At 37.8% G+C, this 21,218-nt stretch overlaps 1 protein-coding gene across 2 annotated transcripts in view; it reads left to right on the top strand.

Moving 5' to 3' along the window:
* The window catches only part of FOCAD (focadhesin), an 89,657-nt gene that overhangs the window by 36,508 nt on the left and 31,931 nt on the right, over positions 1–21,218 (top strand). For both annotated transcript variants that reach the window (XM_085043581.1, XM_085043580.1), the window contains exons 13-22: positions 2,647–2,751; positions 3,158–3,259; positions 4,382–4,512; positions 6,080–6,206; positions 11,339–11,473; positions 11,875–11,925; positions 13,641–13,724; positions 15,183–15,315; positions 16,195–16,383; positions 16,617–16,738. In XM_085043581.1, coding sequence (XP_084899707.1) covers positions 2,647–2,751; positions 3,158–3,259; positions 4,382–4,512; positions 6,080–6,206; positions 11,339–11,473; positions 11,875–11,925; positions 13,641–13,724; positions 15,183–15,315; positions 16,195–16,383; positions 16,617–16,738 — 1,179 coding nt within the window. The remainder of the gene's footprint in view (positions 1–2,646; positions 2,752–3,157; positions 3,260–4,381; positions 4,513–6,079; positions 6,207–11,338; positions 11,474–11,874; positions 11,926–13,640; positions 13,725–15,182; positions 15,316–16,194; positions 16,384–16,616; positions 16,739–21,218) is intronic.

The raw sequence follows: 21,218 nt of genomic DNA, 5'->3' as shown, positions 1-21,218 counted from the left end.
ACAGTTAAAAACAAACATACTGGAAAGGATAATACTTTAAAAAAAGTTTCTGCCTTTACAGCAGCGTGTGCTTAAACGTTTCCTGAGAATTTTGTAAGTCAAATTTAGTATCTGTTTACTAGATGTTAGTGTAAAAGTCATTGTAGAACTTTGATTTAGTATGTTTACTGTAGAATAAACCTTGTAACAAGAAAATTAATGTGGACACAGGACTTGAAATGAGCTTCACACCACAGCTGATGAAGGGTAGGTTTAAGGAGACTGACTTTAAAGGGTTTGGATGCTATTATAACTAAAGATTATGAATATAATTTATTTTGAATATCATTTGGTCTCACTGCTTATGTGTAGTCCAGTGTAGCTACAACTGAGAAAAATTAAGGAAGTAGTCTATTGACTAGAGAACTAGCTTAAGATGAAACAGTCACCCAAGAACCTGTCTCTGGCAAGAGGAAGGGATACTAGGGGAAGAGATGGGAAGTAAGCAACTTAGGTAAGGATGTTGATCACTATAATGACATATGTGGCATCTCTGCTGAAGTCTTATGTAGCCTATTTGCCCAGCACAGCATTTATCAGGGATGGAAATGGTTTAAAGAATTGACAAAATCCTCTTATCCTCTGAGCTGAGAGTCTTCCAAATATTTTGCTGAATAAAAAACTTTTCAGATAATTTTATTAGAAGATATTTCTTCCCTATTCACATGTGTTAAAAGTTACATATCAGTGGTAGAGCATGTGTGACCTCCTTGAGAATTTTGGAACTTCAAATGGTGATGCAGGTTGCTGTGTTAGTGTTAATGATTACCCCTACTCCAAAGGTATCAAATGTCCTCTTGCTTACTCATCACCCTGCTGTTTACCTTGTATCATTCAAAGATTTAGGTAACAGTAAATCAGGTGATTTTTTTTTTTTTCTTAACACTGGAGGTACAACAGGAGTGCAGAAATAAAACTGCTTTCCTCTATCCAGTTTCCTATATTCAATGGCACTTTTTGTCTACCTGTATTATTTGGTTTCTGTGCAATCTCCCGATTACCTAAGGCTTGATTTAAGCAAAACTGGTTCTTGCTTTGCGGATGTTGAGCCTTTGGCACTTAAATCTTTTTTTGGGTTCTCTTTAATCAGGAAATTAATTTCACTTTTCTTCCTGTGTACTAATGTACATAATTTTCTCTCAGTTGGTGCAGTTTTCCCTTTGGCATGGGTAAAGTGGGGAAATAACAATTGCATTGTGCACAGATTAGCTTAAGCAAATCATTACAATTAGGGAGTGGGACAAAAAGGTTGGGTAGCAAATAAAGTCTCATGTTTTGAGTGCAAGTTTCATTTTTTGTGTTTCAGTATTAATGCAGACATCTTATTACTGAATTTTAACTAGGATCAGAATTTACATTAATGAATTCTGCCATGTGTGGGAGAAGTGGTATAATTTATTTCCCCCGTGCCCTTTTCTACGTTAAAGAATATCATCATAGTAAGGAACATTAGTGTGTTTTCAATACTGTTTTGTTGACAAATCATTGCCAGCAAGGTACTGTAAAGAAACTTAGCTCTAGCCCAGCCAAAATCAGGACACAAGAGAAACTGTAAAAATGCCCAACCTTTCTTAAGTCCAAAAGTTTTAAAGAAAGGGGAGGTAGGTTGCCAGTGGGAAGATGCTTTCAGTTTGCCTCAGTTATTGACTGTGCTTGAAATGTTTACGTAAAGCCAGTCCTCTTTCTAGGCAGGTCATAGGGTCATGACTGTTTCTACAGAAGGTAGACAGCAACCTTGAGAAACAGAGAAAGAGGAAGACTAGTCAATTCCACAAAATTGTAGAAAAAATTGGCTTATGAAGGGATTTAATTTATGTAAGAATGTCAAGTACTATTTAGAAAATGGGAAAAAATAATATATTGTAGTTAATTCATTAGGTGGTAAATGCAGATTCCAGAACCTACTTTGTTTGTGGAAGCACAGATTTAGATTGCTGAACTGTAAAGATAGTGATGTCTTGTAGAATAAACAGTATTTTTTTTGGTCTGTTATTTGGAGACAAAACAGAGCCAAGTATGCAAAATCCCAGGGCATTTGAATTATTCATTATTACTCTTTCTGTGGGCTGAGACAGATCTTTTTACAGTGAAAAATGTTATTAATTGTTCATGTAAAAATGAATGTTGAAACAACATTGTATCAGAATTTTCCATTAATATTTTAAAATCAATCTCTCTATAAACCACTCATATATATTTATTTGTATATATATATATATATATATATATATATACATATATATATATAGCATATATGTTTGTGTGTCTGTGTGTGTTTGTGTTTTAAGTAGTCGTAAAATCAAGCTGGGAAAAAAATGAGGCCATCATGAGTAGATTTAATCACACAGTGATAAGAGGGTGCACAAGAAAAAACTGCAGGTGTGAAAATAGGACCTGCAAGTGTGAAAATACTGAAAATCTGATCAAGAAGAGAATTGAGATAAATGAGTCTCAATGTCTTATATGACAGGTTTGTCCTATATACAGGCAGAAAAAAATACAAAAAAAGGTATGAGTTTCTAATATGTTCAGACAAGTTCACTGCTTTTTTAACGTGTCGACAGATTTGTCCAATTCCAAATTATTTCCTGCATTTTTCTATTCTAGGTCCCAAATCTGATCCCAGTTCTGATATTTAAATTGGGAAGACCTTTGGAGCCTGCGCTTTACAGGGATATATTGTATACATTGCCTACACTTGGTGTGCATAAGGTCGGAATGAAAAATTTTTAGCAAAATGAAAACTAAAATGAAAATAAAAGGTTATGTATTTATAAAAAATTATATAGACTAAGCAATGCATAGATGAATTATCTGAGTTTTAAGTTTCTGCATTACTTCGTAACATTTTGGATGTGATATGAAATTTTGTTTTAAGTGAAATGTGCATTACACTTTATTGTCTACTGTGTACGATCATTATATATATCATGAGAGGATGCACTTGGACTTGTTACGTGCTGCAGTTTTTTGGAAAATGACTTCGGGTTTATTTCTGATATTGCAGTTGGATGGTTATTTCCTGATTGTACTTGGTTGTAAAATAAGAATTTGTAGACTAGTCTTTATCTTATGACATATAAAACAACAATGACCCTTGGTTAAAAATTTCTTTCAGGTTTGTGTAGCTCAGATCCTGCGTGCCATACATATGCTGGGGAGCACGCCAAAGCTCAGAGCAATTGCCTTACGGCTGATGACATCACTATGGGAAAGACAGGTTAGAAAATTCTTGTAGTGTCACTGTAATAAGTCCAGTTGAAAAACTTCATTAACTCTAGCCAAGGAAGAAAATAATTTTGGAGCATCGCTTCTACCTAGTATGTCATTATCAGCACTATCAAGTAAAAGGTGTAAATGTTGCCTATACTGATCCTGTTCTAGTGGAATATTTCAATAGTATGTCTTTCATGAAATCTTCTCTTAATTCCATGAGATCTCAGACTAGGATTAGAAAAAAAAATTGTTTGAAGGACAGCTTTCTGCTTTTCATTATGTGCAGTAAGAGCAAGACCTTAGTGTGGTGGTTTAACTCCAGCCAGCAACCAAGTGCCACACAGCCACTCACTCACACTCCCAGCCACCAGTGACATTGGGGACAAAATCAGGTGGGTAAAAGGAAGAAAACTGGTGGTTGAGATAAAGACAGTTTAATAAGTAAAGCAAAAGCTGTGCACACTAGCAAACAAAACAAGGAATTAAGTCACTGCTTTCCATGGACAGACAGCGGTATCAGCCATCTCCAGGAGAGACATCACTTGTCATGGTGGCTTGGAAAGACAAATGTCATCAGTCCAAATGTCTACCCCTTCTTCCTTCTTCCTTCCACTATATATCCTGAGCATGATGCCATGTGGTCTGGAATACCCCCTTCGTCAACTGGGGTCACCTGTCCTTGCTCTGTCTCCTCCCAACCTCCCAAGCACTACCAAATTCCTCACCAGCATGGCAACAGGAAAAGCAGAAGAGGCCTTGGCTGTGTGTAAGCCCTGCTCAGCAATAACAAAAACCTCTCTCTGTTATCTACCCTGTGTTCAGCACAAACCCAAACGAGCCCCATACCAGCTGAAAGAACATTAACTCTACCCCAGACAAAATTAGCACAAGTTATGTGACAATAATTTGCTTCTCATTTTCTTAAAGAAGCAGTAGAGATTTGGTCTGCAAAAGCCCATTAGATCTCAATGTAGCATTAGAGTCCAATAATGAAAAAAAGCAAAATATGATAAGCAATTATAAAAATCACAGTAGTATTTAGAAGTCCTATAGAAGTGCTACCATTTGAAAATCCTGTCACACTTTTGAAGGTACAATGATCATTTTTAAATGAAATCTTTTCTAGGATCGAATTTACCCAGAACTGCAGAAGTTCTTGGCGATGTCTGATATACTCTCTGTGTCTGTTGACAAAGATGCTCAATGGGAAAAGCTGATTGCTAAAGCTGCTTGTATAAGAGATATATGTCGGCTGAGGTAAGTGCAAGTGTTACCCATCTTACCTCTTTGTAAGGGAAAACAGTTGCTTTTAGAAAAGCTGCATCATTGTTTTTGCTTACTCTGTTACATTAATTGTGAGTAATATTTTTCTAGTTGAGACTCTTACTCAGCTGTTGCTGATCTGAGCAGCTAATAAGTTTGGGCTTTTCTATTATGACTAATAGAATACACATACAAATGCTATTAAAATTAAATGGTCTTTATCCTGGAACAAAAGATGCATCCTGTAGTGATCCAGGATAGAAGCTTTAGGCATAACACTTCCAAATTAGAAAAAGGGAGAGATGAAACAATAGAAGAAACAGCTAATAGTTTGTCTGTTATCCATTCAAAGAAAGATTGAATGTTTTTTCTGAAAACCGTATTTTGTCACATGCAAATTTTTGGTCTTTATTCATATATAATACCACAGAACACCATTGTTTAAGTCTAACTGGATGATACATTGAACCTTTCCAGCTCTAACAATCCATGAATATCAGTACTTGATAATAATTTACAGTTCTTGTACAGATTATTTTTAAGTGCGTGTTTACTTCCTGGTTTTATGTGCACAATATAATCTTTTCTATTTGTCACCTATCTTGGGTTCAGTTTTCACTTTCCTTTTTGAAGGTCAGTTACCAGCTGAAAAGATATGTGTGTCTTTTAAGCATCAACTAAAAAACCAAGTTCCTAAAGAAAATACCTTTTCCTTTACCTCTTCAACCTTCTTCAGTTTTGCCAAACAGTATTTTTCAATAAATATTTTGAAAGTTAGAAGCAAGAGAGAAATCTCAGTGCACCTGTAATATTCTTTTTGCCAGGTAAGTGGCATAGTTGGAGTTCAGGTGCATGCACATTTAGAAATTATTTGGAAGAAAGTGTGAGCGAACAGATAACTCACAATTTACCATGCATATAAATAATCTACCAGATACCATTTACCACAATCTCTTACAGAGACAGTATGAGGAACGGTTGAACACCTTGCCCACCACAACCCAATAAAACTGAATGCATAGTAAAAGACTGGAAAGCTAACAAACCGCCCATGCAATCGCTGAGAGAAAGACATATGGCATTGTAACAGGAAAAAAAATCGGAAAAACATTGCTATCTGATGTAAGAGGGACAAAAGGCTTTTGGTGCCAAAATCTCCACCAACACACAGTAGTGACTTCTTGCAGGAGACTGCAGCAAAGAATCATAAAATAGTGTCTTCAGTAGGACATCTGGATTTTCTTTCTCAGTCCCTCCTTGAATTATGTATTCTTTTAGTGTAAACAAGTTGTTTAGACAAAACCTTCTATAACTTAACCACTCTGTGATCTTTTATTTGGAACTTGATGCCTGCTGATTTAATTCCCCATGTCACTCAGCCTTTAGAGCTCTCTGTCGTATCCTCTTTGTATGTTTGGGGGTTTTTTTGTGTAACTCCCAGTGCTAGGCAGTTTTAGTTGTCTCTTAAACAAAGCAAGCACTTAATAAATTTTTGTGTATAAATTATAACTTGTGCATATGTCTGAATATTACTTTCTGTGTTCACCTTTTTTTCCTTTAGACCATACCAGCACGGAGCAGACATGTTGGCTGCAATTTCCCAGGTATTAAATGAATGCACAAAACCTGACCAAGCTTCACCCGCTGCCATAGTATTACAGGGTCTCCGGGCACTTTGTGAGGCTGAGGTAAGATTAAGTTGGCTTGTCCTTGTGTTTTGAGTTTTGCTTCTGGTTCATGAACTTTTTTCCCAGTTGGCTTTTTTTTAAGAGTACGTTGAATTGCTGCAGAATTTCTTTTGCTTCTGACAAATTTAATCCCTCTCTTCCAACATAAGTTAATAGTTCCTAGGAAATTGTACTGTGACCTTCTACCACAGCAGGTCAGCCCTTCAGTGCATGGGCTGAAATTTTAAATCAGCTTTGCAATTTGTTTCAAAGACATCCTTCCATGCTTCTTTCCTTGAAATGTGAAGAGAAAGACTCTTGGTACGTAATTCTGATTGGCTAAAAAGCACTTAAATAATGTAAGTTTTGGATTTTCTTACTGGCCTGCCCTGCTGGGTCACATTCATAGTGTACCAGATAGGGAGAAGTCACTAGGAGCTGGGAGGCTTGTCTTTTACCATAATGCATTCATGACTTACTGATGAAGAGGACAAGTAAGCTTTGAGGCAAGCTGCCCAGAGAGATTGTGCTGTGTCCGTGCCTGGAGGTTTTCACATTCCTTTTGGATACAGCCCTGAGCAACTGGATCTCATTTTAACCCTGCTTTGAGCAGGAGGCTGGACTGGAAATATCCTGAAGTCCCTTTGAACCCGAATAGTACCATGATGCTATGATATCTCTGAATTAGGAGACAAGGCTCTTTGTTTCCACACTGACATCCCAGATGCTGTGATGCAGGCACAGATATGCTGTGAATCTCACTACTGACAAATTGTATGCTATACTGGCCGTCGGAGTAGTGGACAAATTATATTCTGCAGGAACATTTCATTACCCATTCTCTGCCAAACAGCAATTTTAGGTTTATCCACTAACTCATTCTCACTGCAGTGTTTACTGCAGGAAGGCCAGTCATTGCTATTTGAAATCACTTAGCAGTTCAAGAACAATATAGAGAATCATCCATAGACATTAGTATTCCATATGTTTAAAAATCTTCAGCTGCTAAGAAGCTATTTATTCAGGATAGCTTTTTGTTTGCTTTTGGTGTGGAGTTTGGCTCTTCTTAAGGTCATATAGATTCTCTGAATGTTGGTCTTGGTATTGAATCAGTGTTTTGCCAGGCTGGGTTATATTTAGACTTTGTCTTGCAAAGAAGCAGGAGTTAGACATATGAGTGTCACATCCTACTATAATAGCCTCATTGGAGAACAGATATACACTGTACCACTGTTGAGGACTGGAAGGCTAAGACTACTCAGGATGGAATGAAGGAAGGATGCAAGGAAGGAAGGAAGAAAGAAAGAATGGAAGGACAGACTTTGTGGATGGTACCAATTTTTCCTGTCCAAATTCAACTCACCTTATTCATCCAACTATAGTGTAATGTTCTGGAAGAACAAATCTACCACCTAGTTATTCTGAAACTTTAACAGGGAATTCTCTTGTGCTTTGGGAAGCTGGGTAGACATTTGGGTTAAGTAATTTAGTCTGTCCCTTATTTATTATTTAGACTCTAGTTTGCCGTGCAGAAAGGACATAATCATAGACTTTGGTTTTGTTTTCTGTCTCTGCCACTGATTTAAGGGAAAGGGATAAAATCTCTGAGCTTTTATATGTGCAGCTGCTTAGATGTTGGATTTTAATGAGCACCTAATTCTCAGTCACCTTCTGAACCAGAATAAATTATATTTTCATATGTGTAGTGTTGACTCAGTTGATGACGAAACCGTACACGGCGTTTGGCTTTGTCAGGGTTGAGTTCTGAAAGTATTAGAAAGACTCCTTTGTAAAAGTAATGCAGTAATAAAATGTGCTGTAACATTGATTTCTTTTTTTGGTTGACTCTTGTTCAAGAATAATTTTCTATTCCTCTGACTACAGTAATTGTTTGGTATAAAGGTAGTGTCTTTACTCAAAGTGCATCCTACGTGACTAGTGTTAAGAGTACAAGCGTAGCTTTTGCAGGACTTGCAGGAAGGGCTAGCTGCTTCCCTCCTCTCTTTTTTTTTTTTTCGGTTGGTATAACAAAAGGTCCTTAATGAATAATGCATAGTGACTTGCACATCAAAAATGGAAAATACACACAGTTCTTGCCAGATCACATTTTCTGTTTCTCAGCATGTAGTTTGTTTTTTCCCCACTGATTTCAACCGAAGCTGGTGTGCTTCATATGAGGCTATGCTGGCATCTAATTGATTTCATGTATCAAGTACAGTATGCAAGGCAAGAAAAATTCAAGAATAAAATTGCTAAGCATAGTGTTTAAATCTCTTTTCCACTTAAATGTTGTTGTTCTCTATTTTTCTCCTAAGAATTCTTACCCTTTTATGACAGTAGGTCACCTGAACCAAAAATGCTTTGTCTCTCCTCAACATCTGTAAAATTTAGCTTTTAGTTTTTCCCATCTAGCAGTCAGTGTTTTGTGCAGTGGGAAGCTTGCTATTTTAAAATAAAATCTAAAAATAAAAAGAAAATACAAATGTAAACCAAAATATATTGTACGAAAAGCATTGTGTGGTTGTTCATGTCTGCAGATGGCAATGAAATGCTAATTTGAACAAAGCAGAATGAAAAAAAACACACAACAAAGTATGAAAACAGACTTAAGAACTTCTACCAAAGTACAACACTAGCATGTCTAGATCTGTAAACACACATTTTCTGAATAGCCCTGATTCCTTTTTTTCAGGTAGTAATTGGCATACCAGTGTTGTAAAACTCTCTTATCTTGCTAGTTTTCTAGTGTATTTTGCATTTTCAGAGGACAGCTTTGTCGAACCGGACAGTGTCTGTGGACTCACAGGGCTTTTCCTTTTCCGTGGGGAGTCATGACTAGCAGATAAACTCCATCACAAGATATTTGTCACAGTTGTCCTTTCCTCCAGGAAGACATCATGTTAAGGTTATTACTGTTTTTATAACCTTTTTTAATTTACTGTGGGCTTTTATGGCGTGTAAAGTACCAGTTTCCCACTGTTCCCATCCCCCTGTTCCCTGGGTTTACGGTAGGTCATTTGGTAGCAGTTTTCTGTAGGACAGCTGTTATGTTGCAAGTCTAGAAGATACCTTCTGAAAAGGAATTGTAAGTACAGTCTTAAGCTGAATCTGAAACTTCTATTGGAATGCTAGCTAGTTTTTAAGGCCTTTTTTCACCTCTTAGCTGAAGTTGGAGAAGATATGTGTTACTATAGGAAAGAGAGAAGTTAAACATGCTTGGCTAGCTAATGATTTGTTAGTGTTTCTAAGTTACAGTATCAAATCCCATGAATGCACAGCTTTGTTTCTCTATGTATTAATATATATTGTGTTCTCCAGACAACTAACTCATTACAAATTTAACATTTCTTGATAGATTAGGAGGAACTTCCAGTGCTAACGGATATGTCTATCTTTCTGAACACTGGAAGAATTTTTTTCTTATTCTTGCAAACAGTCCATTTTGAAAGAATGGAAAGAGAGGTATCATTTTCACTTGGAATGTTATCAGATGAGGTCTTTCTAGCCATCAGTGGTTGTTACCATAGAAACACACGGGTTTGCTATTCTTGAAATGGATTCAACTCAAAATACATCTTCGGTTTTTCAAACTGCACCCTGAAATGTATTTTGCACTCACTGAAGTGACTGCTTAATTTGGCAATTACCTGCATTCAGTGATACCAAACATTCTGTTTTTTCAGTACAGAATAATACTAAAGCTACCTTTCTCAATACCTTTGCGGAATATCTTCATAAACATACCTTTATTTTATTTCATTACATATATTCATTTGTATTTCTCAGTGTCTTAGTTTTTCCGTTGCTTTGTTGTAATTTTATATGCCTGAAAGACATTTTCATGGCATCTGCTCATACTGCTTAAAGTTTTGATTTGCAGTTTTTTCCTTTAGAAGGCTGAAAATTATACTTTGCTCTGTCATTGCTATTTTTAAATTTTTGTCTAGACTTTGGTTCTAAGCATACATGGTTTGGAGTTTTTCTTTGTGTTGTGGTTCTGGGGGCTGGAGTGGGGTGAATAGAGTTATAGTTTCTCGGGGTTTTTGGTTTTGTTTGTTGGGTCTTTTGATGTTTATTTGGTTTGTAGTTTTTCCTGTTTTGTACTATTTTTGTTGCAGTGGAGCCTGAAATCTGAAAGACAAATGGTAACAACAGATAAATTATAGACAGAATTGTTTTAGGTATGGTGGCAAAATTGTGAAATGTTAAGTTCTTCACATGTAGCAACATTAAGGTTTGATGAAGTACTGCGTGTAAATTACTTAAGTTTTCAGGAAAATAGAGAGTGTGTTACTGAGAGAAATCCTGGGCAACTGAAAACATCTCACCAGGAAAAAGGAGGACACTTTAGTACCAATATTGCCGTCTAGTCAACGTTCCTGAGAAACTCGACTACTACGTTTTTTGACTTCTGTATAATTCTTTGGCTAGAGCTGTACCATTGACTGAGCATCTTACAGATGTTTTCAGTGCCTGGAAATGCAAAACATTGTACAGACTGTTTGTTGAGTTGTCATGCAGATCTTTAAAGGTGGAAAGAGCTAGGTGACACATGTGTTATTTCCAGGACTGGCTATGTCAGACCAATTAAATGTCCTGTTGTGCTCTAGTTATAGTACAGATGTGTTCGGTATTAGGTATTAGTGTTTAGTATTTATTGCAGTTTGACATTTTCCAACAATTTCTGGATAACTGAAGTTTTGTGTTTCATATTTGTTCTGCAAATGTTTTGGCTTTGATTGTTTTTAAAAATTAAAGGCATTTTGTTTTGGAGGGCTCCCAGCAAAAATAAATTCCTCCATTGCTTCCTCTGCTTTCATTTTGTTTAATTTCAAGAGACAGCTTGCTAATTTAACCAAGTTAAGTAGAGCAGTAATGTTATATGAAGATACATGTACTGCTTTGTGTATTGCTAATGGTATGCTATTAATTCCTACTGGTTGTTACTTCCCCTGGTGAAGTGCTGTGCAATATAACTGCATTATGTCAGTTGATATACAAGTGAATTTTCAACATGCTTGCTTTTTTACTGTTTGTGAACCATATATAAATTCCTGTTCTCAAGAAGGAAGAGCAAGGACAAGCACTGGAAAGAAACGTTTAAGTCAATTGGGGATAGCTGTTAGTAATGATGCATCTCACTTTGCTTCCAGGTTGTTTGCATCCGTTCTACATGGAATGCTCTGTCACCTAAGCTGAGTTGTGATACAAGACCCCTCATTTTAAAAGCACTGAATGAATTGTTTTCCCTGGTTCCCTCATTAATAGTGAACACAAACGAATTTGAGGTATGTACTTATGGACTAACATGAGTCTTTCTTTTAATGTATCTTTGTATATAACTATATAACTTTTACATGCGTTTGCTTGGTTTTGGTATCTCTAAATCACAGCCACTGCCTAGTTCTGATTAGTCAAATGCATGTTTCATACAGTTTCACAATTTTCACTTGCATTAAGGAGTCCTGGAAGATAGGTGGGAAATCCCAGTGTGAGGTTATTCCGTGGTTTCCCTCTCACGGAATGTGAGGAGCATGTGAATATGTCTGGAGTTCAAAGCTACACCCCTTCTACTTTGCTAGCTCAGTGTATGTTAATGGTACAGTAAATTGTTTCAGGCAATGGCCTCTATTTCAACTGTTTATTTGGTCAAAGAAAACATAAATGCGTATTTCCTTTGCTTTTGTAGAAATTCAAAGCTCAAGTTATCAGCTTTCTTTGGAACAATACACAGAACAAAGTAAGTGATACAACTAAAATGTTAATTTCTGATGTCAGCAACTGGATATTAAGTTTTATACTGTTCTGTCAAGACAGGGTCAGTAATCTCATTTTCTGATAGGAATTTGTTCTTGTTGCATAACACTGTTTCTGAAGCAGTGTAGTACACATCAAAGGTGGTAACTTTCTGCCATTTTCAAGAATTACAACATAAACTCTGCAGTAGTGTGACCTCACCTCAAGACCTTTTTGCAATTTCGGGCGCTGCAATGTAAGAAAGACATTAAACTGTTAGAGAGCATCCAAAGAAGGGCAACAAAGATGGTGAAGGACCTTGTAGGGAAGCTGTATAAGGGGCACCTGAGGACAGTTGGTCTGTTTAGCCTGGAGGAGACTGAGGACAGACCTCATTGCAGTCTACAACTTCCTCATGAGGGCAAGTGTAATGGGCAGGCACTGATCTCTTCTCTGTGGTGACCAGAGGCAGGACCCGAGGGAATGGCCTGAAGCTGTGTCAGGGGAGGTTTAGGTTGGATATCAGGAAAAGGTTCTTAACCCAGAGGGTGGTTGGGCACTGGAACAGGCTTCCCAGGGCAGTGGTCACCAGCCTGACAGAGTTCAAGAGGCATTTGGACAATGCTCTTGGGCAAACGGTGTGCCTCTTGGAAATGGTGCTTTGCAGGGACAGGATTTGGACCTGATGATCCTTCTAGGTGCCTTCCAACTCAGAATATTCTGTGATTCTGTGAAACTAATTTGACTTCCTCTGGAAGATTTCAGCCTTGACATGGTGAAGCATACTTGACAAAGATGTTGCTATGACAGCTAACTCAGTTCATTTGTGGAGTATTGTAATGCAGTGGGAATGTTGGACTATCATCACCATGGGGCTGGTAGACCTAGTGTATTTTAGTTTAAGTCTAAGACTTCTGTCAACCTATTTCAGTGCATTTTTCAGCCCCATGGTTAATCCCAGATGGCAACTAAGTACCATGCAACCACTTGCTCACTCCCGTCCCTTGTGGTGGGATGGAGAGGAGAAGTGGAAAAAGGTAAACCCCATGGTTTGTGACAAGAACAGTTTAATAAATGAAATAAAGTAACTATGTAATAATAATAATAACAATAATGACCATAATAATAGTAAAGGAAAGGAATATAACAAAAAGAAAAAGAGCACTAAAACTCAATTATAAACAAGTGTTGCACAACACAAATGCACACCACCCACTGAGGAATGCCTACTCCATCTCTGAGCAGTAATGGGTACCCCCTTGCCAACTTCCCTTAGTTTATATAGTGAGCATAAAGGTCTGTGATATGGGCTTTGGTCAGTTCAGGTCACCTGTCTTGGCCATGCTTCCTCTCAGCATCTTATGCACCTGCTTACTGGCACAGGAAGCTGAAAAGTCTTTGTTTTAGGATAAGCACTTGTTAGCAATGGCTAAAACATCAGTGTGTAATCAACATGATTCTCATAGCTTGGATATTTCTACCGAAACTACCCTCAGAATGCTTGTTACCAAACCTAGATAATTGGTCTTGCTACTTTGCGTTGTGTACATAAAAAGTAAGCAATTGCGAATGTGCCTCAGGAAAATACTGTTTCTTTAACCTCTTTTTGAGCATTCAATGGTTACTTGATAAGCTCTTTGTATGTAGAGTTTCGAGTAGTTAGCAATACTATATGCTGTGTTTGTGATTTTCTTTTTCTTCATGTTAATTATTTTCTAGGATGCTCTTGTAGCCATTTCAGCCTATAAATCACTCTCATCATTTGGCTCTGAAGAACATACAATTCTTCATCTTCCTGAACAGGTAGCCATGTTATATGTTTAATAGTAAGCACATCTGACACTACTATCTGACATGGGTTATATCCTCTTGAGAGGGAAACTAGGCCTTGTGCCTTCTCTGCCAGAAAACCAGGAGTGCCTCCTGAAGCTCCTGCTGGTGACATGAGATGATGCCATGTGTGATTAGCATAGTTAAGACTTATGAGCAGGGAAAGGCACAAATGAAACTTAGTGAAACTTATCTGACTAAGCAGTCAGAAGGTAGTTTTTTTACTTTGTTATTAAATCAGCTGAGTTTTTTTGGGCAGCTGATTTGCATTTTATGCTCTTCTGTTAATACTTGCAATTGAGTCTTGACATTCGCAGCTCTTGTGATTGCTGTTTCTTCCATTGCAATCACACTCATTCATAGTGCTTTTGTTCCCAAGACAATCAAGTCAGTTTTTGAAAAGTAAGTGCAGTTTTTGAAATTAAGCTGAAAAGTTTTCCTTTGTTTTTCTTGCAAACTTTTACATCATAACATTTTACCTTTTTGTCAATAAAGGCAGTCAGAAAGGAGTTGAGGTACTTATTAAAAAGCTTTATAAGTATGCAGAGGGCTTTTAAACTCTGAAACTTCTGATTAGTTGACTCAGTAACCTAATAAAATTAAAGAGTACAAGGAGATGAACATAAAGTCATCTATGTGACTTTTTTTTTGCATTGTATGAGATACTCAATAGTCCATTGGTACTTTATGGCATCGTGAATCGTACGGCTTTATAGTAAAGGTTTTATTTACTGCTTTATTAAAAGATAGGCTACGTTTGTGTGTTGTAACTGGCTGTTATGCAAAGGCTGGAATATGCAACTTTAAAGTTAAAAAATGCACTTTATATAAGGCAGTGAGAAGGGTTTGGCATAAACCTTACAAATGAAAAATGTGTTTTACATAGAAGACCACAAGACAGAATAAGGGAAATATATAAACACTACTGCGAGACTAAATCTTTCATTGTAATACATAATTCTGTATTATTGGTGCAGTTACTTTACAGTCATTAGAAAATTAGTAACTGTGTTAATTGATAACAATGTAAATATGTTACAGTATTTCAACTTTCAAAAACTAATATGTAAGAGTAAAGTCTAGCAAAAATGTTCTATTTATATTAAAGTGCCCATATAAAACATTGTTAAACTAAAGAAGATTCAGGGTGAAAGTAAAGTTTTATGACTATTAGTTCAGCTGTGTCAAGATTAATTTTACTATTACAAATACATATTTACACACCCTGTGATTTTTATCCACCAGTGTTGCCATTCAGTCAGGTAGAAGAAAAGCTTTTATTCATTCAGTTCGAAATTATGAATTTGAGTGAAAATAATGAAATGCGTAACTTTTCATATTTAATTAGTATTTTTGACACTTGGAATCCTGAATGGTGATGGGGATTTGGAATTTTTGTGCTGACATTTAATTTTTTTTTAAATCTATAAGGCACGACCAGAAGTTGACTCACTGGAAGAGATAGACATGAATGAAGATGAAGAGGATCAGGAGGCAAATCTGTTTGTTCCAGGTTCTTCATATATCAAGCTGTTATCTCTAACACCTGCTGCAGTTTTAGGAGGTATAATATATCCAGTATTTGAGGTTACTTTGCAGATATGTTATTGCAGTGACTATATAGACATGTGGATGTTTTATAATGCAGTGTCATCAAATTTCTTCCCTATTGTTGTAGCCACAACAATAATACAAAAAAAGAAAAAAAAAGAGAGAGAGAAAAGGAAAAAATAATTATTTATACATATATATATAAAATAAAAAAGTTATTATAAAAAGTCTAGAGCAGGTAGGTGGATAGTGTTTTCATGTCAATATATACTCTTCCAACAAAACTGAAGTGTTGCGGCTTGAAGACAAAGACTTACAGTTTCTATCTATATATCACTGCAGTGAAAGATGTTGACTGCAATCTGTGGGTTTTGTTTGAAGAACGTCAGCATTACAGGTAGAGGGAAAAAATCCCCAGATGTAGGTGCCCTTCCTGAGGTGCTACAAAAGTCAGATTTAGACTGCTACTCCACTATGTATCCTTCTGTCAGCATGCGCTGCTATTACTGTTAATTTTGTCAAAGTCAAAGAATGCAATCAACAGCTCATGGAATAGTTAAGGCAGTATTTCTTTCCAATCCTAAATACACCTATATCACTTTTGAATAAAGTAGCTTTATGCTGGAACTTCCTCACATTTCTTATATTCACCAAGTTCCCATGATTTTCAGTAGTGCTGTTTCCCACTTCATTGAGACTACAAGTGGTGGAAAAAAATCCCCAGATGTAGATGTCAATCGTTCCTATGCTACAACATCAGATTTAGACTGCTGCTCCACTATGGTGGAGCATTCTGGGGTGGCATTCTGGGGTTTCCAGGATTAGCTTTGTCTCTCAGTCGTCAGACTCACATTCACGTTCTTCTCCCTTCACTGCATTGTATGTCATCAAGCATTTGAAGAGTTTGCAACATCACTTGTGAAACAGGAGATGACCAACATGCCCCGTGCTGTGTATCATTCTGCCTTGAGAGGAGGGACCACACGCTCAGACCAGGGGAAGACAGTAGCAGGTGTTCCAAATTTCTTGCTGAAAATGTATGAGAGGAACAAGCAACCAGGCATGACACCAGGCCTTGCAGGTAAGCTATCACTTTCCTGAAGCAGACAAATATGCATGTTTTGACCCAAAGATTTGTATTAATCTGAAGGTGAATTAGCTTAAGAAACCATGTTTTATGCCACTTAAATATGCTTGCATATTTTTTTGAATTGTTTGCTTTATTAATTTAACCTTATTTTGCTTTGGGTTCTCCCCTGACTTGGAGTGAGTGTTGGTACTGACCTTTCTGTTCCCCTTCCCTCACTCTTTCAGCTGGCATGCTGCTGTGTTTTGACCTCCCAATCCACATGGGCAAGGATGGCAAGCCCATTAATCGATTTCTGGCCAGCAGGGGCCGCAATTTCCAGCAAATGTTGGTCGCCCTCATTCACGAGGTAAGTTGATGCTGTCTCTTCTTCATTTTTCAGGAGTATTACATCTCTTTGCCTGCTTTACTATCTCATTTTTTATGCTCATTAGGTGTTGGTATCAGCTAGCGATGGCATGTATAAATGTATCATAATTAACAAGTTGTTGTGAGGGACAACTGGAACCATAGAATCATCAAGTCCAGCCATCAGGCTGGCACCACCACCATGGTCATTCAACCTCACTAACTTGAACTGAATATGTAAATAATTTTTTTTAAGTGTTCGCTGCTGAAATGCCTCTTCTAAAAATCAGAAGGACAAGCAAAAGGTGACCTTTGGCTTTTTCTGCCTTGCAGACTGCTATAAGTATGTACCTGATACCTGTCACGTGTAACCAGTTGTAGGTGAACACCAGGTCTGAACAATGGTGGGGCTCTGTGGGGAAACAGTATCTAGGCGTTGCTAAGACTTGATATTTTATTTTGTGTCTTAAATGTTTCAGCTCCCTGGCCTATGAGGTTTGCACCACTGAAGCCGTGCAGATACCTGTGGTGTGGTCGTAGAAAAATGACATGAAATAAGCCCTCACTTAATCGTTGAGGAAAATAAAGTGCTTGTAATGAAGTCTGTCAGAGAATTTAGAATTATGGTACTTTTATGGTTAATATCAAAGTTCATCTCTGAAAATTACAGACAGTAAAAAAAAAAAAAAAGGTAGTTAAACTGGACCCAGGGGAATAAGTGTTCCTTTCCCAGTTTTATGCTAGTGGGAGCAGTTTTTAATACAAGTGGAAGTGTGTTAAACTCTTTCAGAGTTCATAAAATAATTCTATTGAAACAGTCATTTTGTATTTCTGTATGGGCTACTTACGTGTATCTGAGGGGGTGATCTGGCTCCTGATACTGTTTTGTGACTGTTACCCAACAGGTGTGAGGCCTATCTGCTGTGAAGTTCCTCTGTGATGCTACTAAAATCACTGATATCAAACACTTTCAGTTACGAAATAAGTGTAGCACAGTGTTTGAGTGGGAAGGTTGTGTGTGCAGTGTTTGGAGAGTTTTCTGTTTACAAACTGAAAGTCTGACACTAGAACACAGGCATGTGCCATGGATGATGTTATGGGGACTACATTCTTGTCCTGTGATGCATCTGCATGGCTCTGTCTGGGCTTTGCTCTCAGGTCCAGCTTCAGCATGTTCACACTGTGTTTGTACTGGCTGACTCCCTCAGTCTTTCTGGAGCAAGCAAACCAACCAGTTCCCTGTCTAACAAACCTGTCTGCCACGTAGTTTGCCTGAAGTTTCCAGTCAAATGATGTTAATGCGTGCAATGCTGAAGTTGGCTACTTCTGGCTAGTGCAGTCTTCTGGCTCTGTATCATTTCTCAAACACTTCCATGTACTAACATACACATACAACTTCTGCTTTCCATATAACATCTTAACAATTTTGGTCCTTCAGGACTGAAAAGGCACAAAAACTAGTAATCATGTCTTGTGGCCCCAGACACACCACCTATATGCCAGTGGAAGTTATGCCAGATGTACTAGGACAAAAGCCAGTCTACATCTGTACATTCAGGTATAGAAATCCATCCCTGGCTCTGTATTATGAAGTCAGTGTCAGTGGGATTATGAAGTACTTCAGATGTCAAGTTCTTCTCTCAAACTAGAAAAATAAAAAAAACCCCACCCTTCAACACTGATTTCACGATACCTAACCATGTGTGCAAATTTAGTAGATGTTTTCCCGCTTGACGTCTTTGCTGCTAAAGAATGAAAGCAGAAGCTGGAGATAGTACCCCTAATTATCACAGGAGTGTAAATTAATGAATGTTTTCTATTTGGAAGCTTCAGTGGAGAGCACCAGGGAAAGTCCACAGGGATATTTCATATGTCAGAGGAACAAATTTAGAGTAATGGGTTATGAATGAAGCACAAGTTTCCATAGTCTTCAGAAGGAAAAGTTCTGCACAGTATGTAATTGCTTCATTCAGAGAGACCTGAGTTCAGTGACAGAGGTTCTGAAGAAAATCATGCTTAATTACATTATCATAAAAGGCATGTGTGAAAGTTTTGTATGAGTCAAATTACAGTGGGATGAAAATCAGTTCTGAACTTCTGTGTTGTAAACACTTGCCTGTTGCCCTACTAAAGTATCAAATAAAGTCTCAGTAAAAAAAAAAAAAAAACAAAACTTGCATGTGCTAGCAATGATTATAAAACACAGCAGCATATCCAAAATTGACTTTTCCTGTGCAAACAAGCTACCTTCATAGAAACGCAACCTTAAAATGGTTTGCTGGACAAAACATGGGGGTTTTATTGAATGTGGTGAACTACGTCAAGTTAGTGAATATGTACAATAATTGGAGACAGAAATATTTTACTAAGTATCTCAGTACTTTACCCAAGTCAATTGATTCAAGGGATAATAAAACTAAAAAGAAATCCAAATATGTTTATATTTTAAACCTAAACACAAAATATCTTCAGACAATGCTAACTGCACCCTTTTAGAGAAAATCTACAGGAAACATGAAATTTTGATAAAAAAATCAGTATTTCTGTTTTCAGTTTACACTGCTTTAAGAGTCAAAGCTTTTTCTTGCCTTTTTTTCCCTTTGTACATAGAGACAGTTGGAGTTACGGTGGTTAGAGGGAAGGTGTTTGGGCCTTTGGCTAGATGAGAAGCAAGTCCCTGGGCTCATCTAACTAAATCTCATGCCTTAATGTTTGTTTGGTTCTCAATGTTCTTCTGGGGAGCAGAGTTTAACAGTAAAGACTGGAAGCTTAAGCTATAAAACTGCCAAATTGGTGAAAGAAAATTGGTTTAGTAGGACCTAGGCCCATCTTATCCTTGCAGTGGCTATAGGAATTAACGTGTTTTTCCAAAGTAATCATTTCACGGTTCAGCACAGCACATTGAGCAGGTGTTTTAGGGGGGTTGAATTACCAGAATGACACTTTTTTGCTGCTGCTTTGACACCTTTTTATTTTGGAAGACGGAAAATGTCATAGTGGTTAACCCTTACAGTGACTTCTTTTTAAGTAAGCAAAGAAGTATTCTGTTAAAAAGAAGTCTTAGAGTTGCCTTTGAAGCATTGAGGTCTACATAAAGTTTTTAATAAAGTCTGAGGTTGATGTAAACATCAAGAAAATTCAATTAATTTGGGATGGCAGGCATCTATTTATTTACCTGGAAAAATCTTCAGCAGTTGACATTTTCTTGGTTAGGACTAAGCAGTCGCTACCATACTGGGACAATACCATTTTTATATCTTCAGTGGTTTGGTCTATGCTCACATCTGTAAAATATGAACCAGGTTACGTATGTATCTGTATCTGTGTATGCATAGTTGCCATTATTGCACTTAGATTTTGGCAACTGGGGCAATGTGAGGGGCTTGAAAAGACTTGTTTCATTTTTATGAGATTCTTTATGTGTAAAACTGTGATGTGTGTTATTCTGCTGCCAAAGAAAGAATTATATGAGGGTTGTATGCAGAGGAAAGATTTTTTCTTGTATATTTAAAAGTCTTTAAAACATACCAGTAACATATACCTGGGTTTAGCTGCCATTCAGATCTAACAGTAACCACATGTCATGGGTTTGAGATAGGACATTGCCAGGAGGACGCACGAAAAGAGGGCAACCAGGCTCCAAGCTTAAAGTTGCAAAAAAGGTGATTTAATTACCTAACAGAATTGGAGGATAAATGCAAGGCAAAAATAAACTTTTCATACATTATTTTGTTCACTCCCCCCCCTCCCTCTTACGAGCCCATAGTATTCACCCCCTTTCCTCTTTTATAACCAACAAGCTGGGTAGGGGGCAGGGTGTGGGTCATTCTTTCAGTCCACAGAGCAGGTTCTTAAATCTATTCATCGCTACAATTCTTCTACTACAAATACTCTTTATCTCTACTTATCTCTCTCTCTCTCTCCAGACAGTTCTTCTGCTCTCACCCCCCACCCTCTTAAGAGGCCGTCTCTGCACTCACGCCCCTTCCCTCTTTCCAAACCAGCAACACAGACAGGGGGCAGGGTGAGAAGGGTTCTCTGGTCAGTCCATCAGGGAGAGGGGTTCTCTACTGAGCCAGGGCTCTTTCCCACGAGAGACAGTCCTCTGGGGACTTTTTTGGCATGGGTCCAATCTCATGAGCAACATCCCACCCGAATTCTGCTGCTTTGTGAGTCTTTTTGTCCATAAGGTGTTGTGCAGATTCTCCCGAGCTGAGGCCAGGCTGCTTCCATCCCAGGAGCAAGGCCCATCTCTCCCAGTCAAGGCCTTTTGCAGTTTTAACTCTTAGATGAGACTCCCACTGGTTCACAGTCTTTTCCAGGCATCCACCTGCTCCTCTGGAGTGGGCTGTAGGTGGATTTCTGCACTCCTGTGAACTCCATGGGCTGCAGAGGACGTCCTGCCCCCCATGGCCTTCACCATGGCTAGCAGAGAGTTTCCAGCTCTGGCACTGGGAGCACCTCCTCCCCCACCTTTTCAC

The sequence above is a fragment of the Lichenostomus cassidix genome, chromosome Z (genome assembly GCF_008360975.1).
Source record: "Lichenostomus cassidix isolate B80296 chromosome Z, HeHo_3.0, whole genome shotgun sequence".
In the NCBI taxonomy this organism is placed as follows: domain Eukaryota; kingdom Metazoa; phylum Chordata; class Aves; order Passeriformes; family Meliphagidae; genus Lichenostomus; species Lichenostomus cassidix.
The sequence above is the reverse complement of the archived record's forward strand: the minus strand, read 5'-3'. Positions and strand labels throughout refer to the sequence as shown.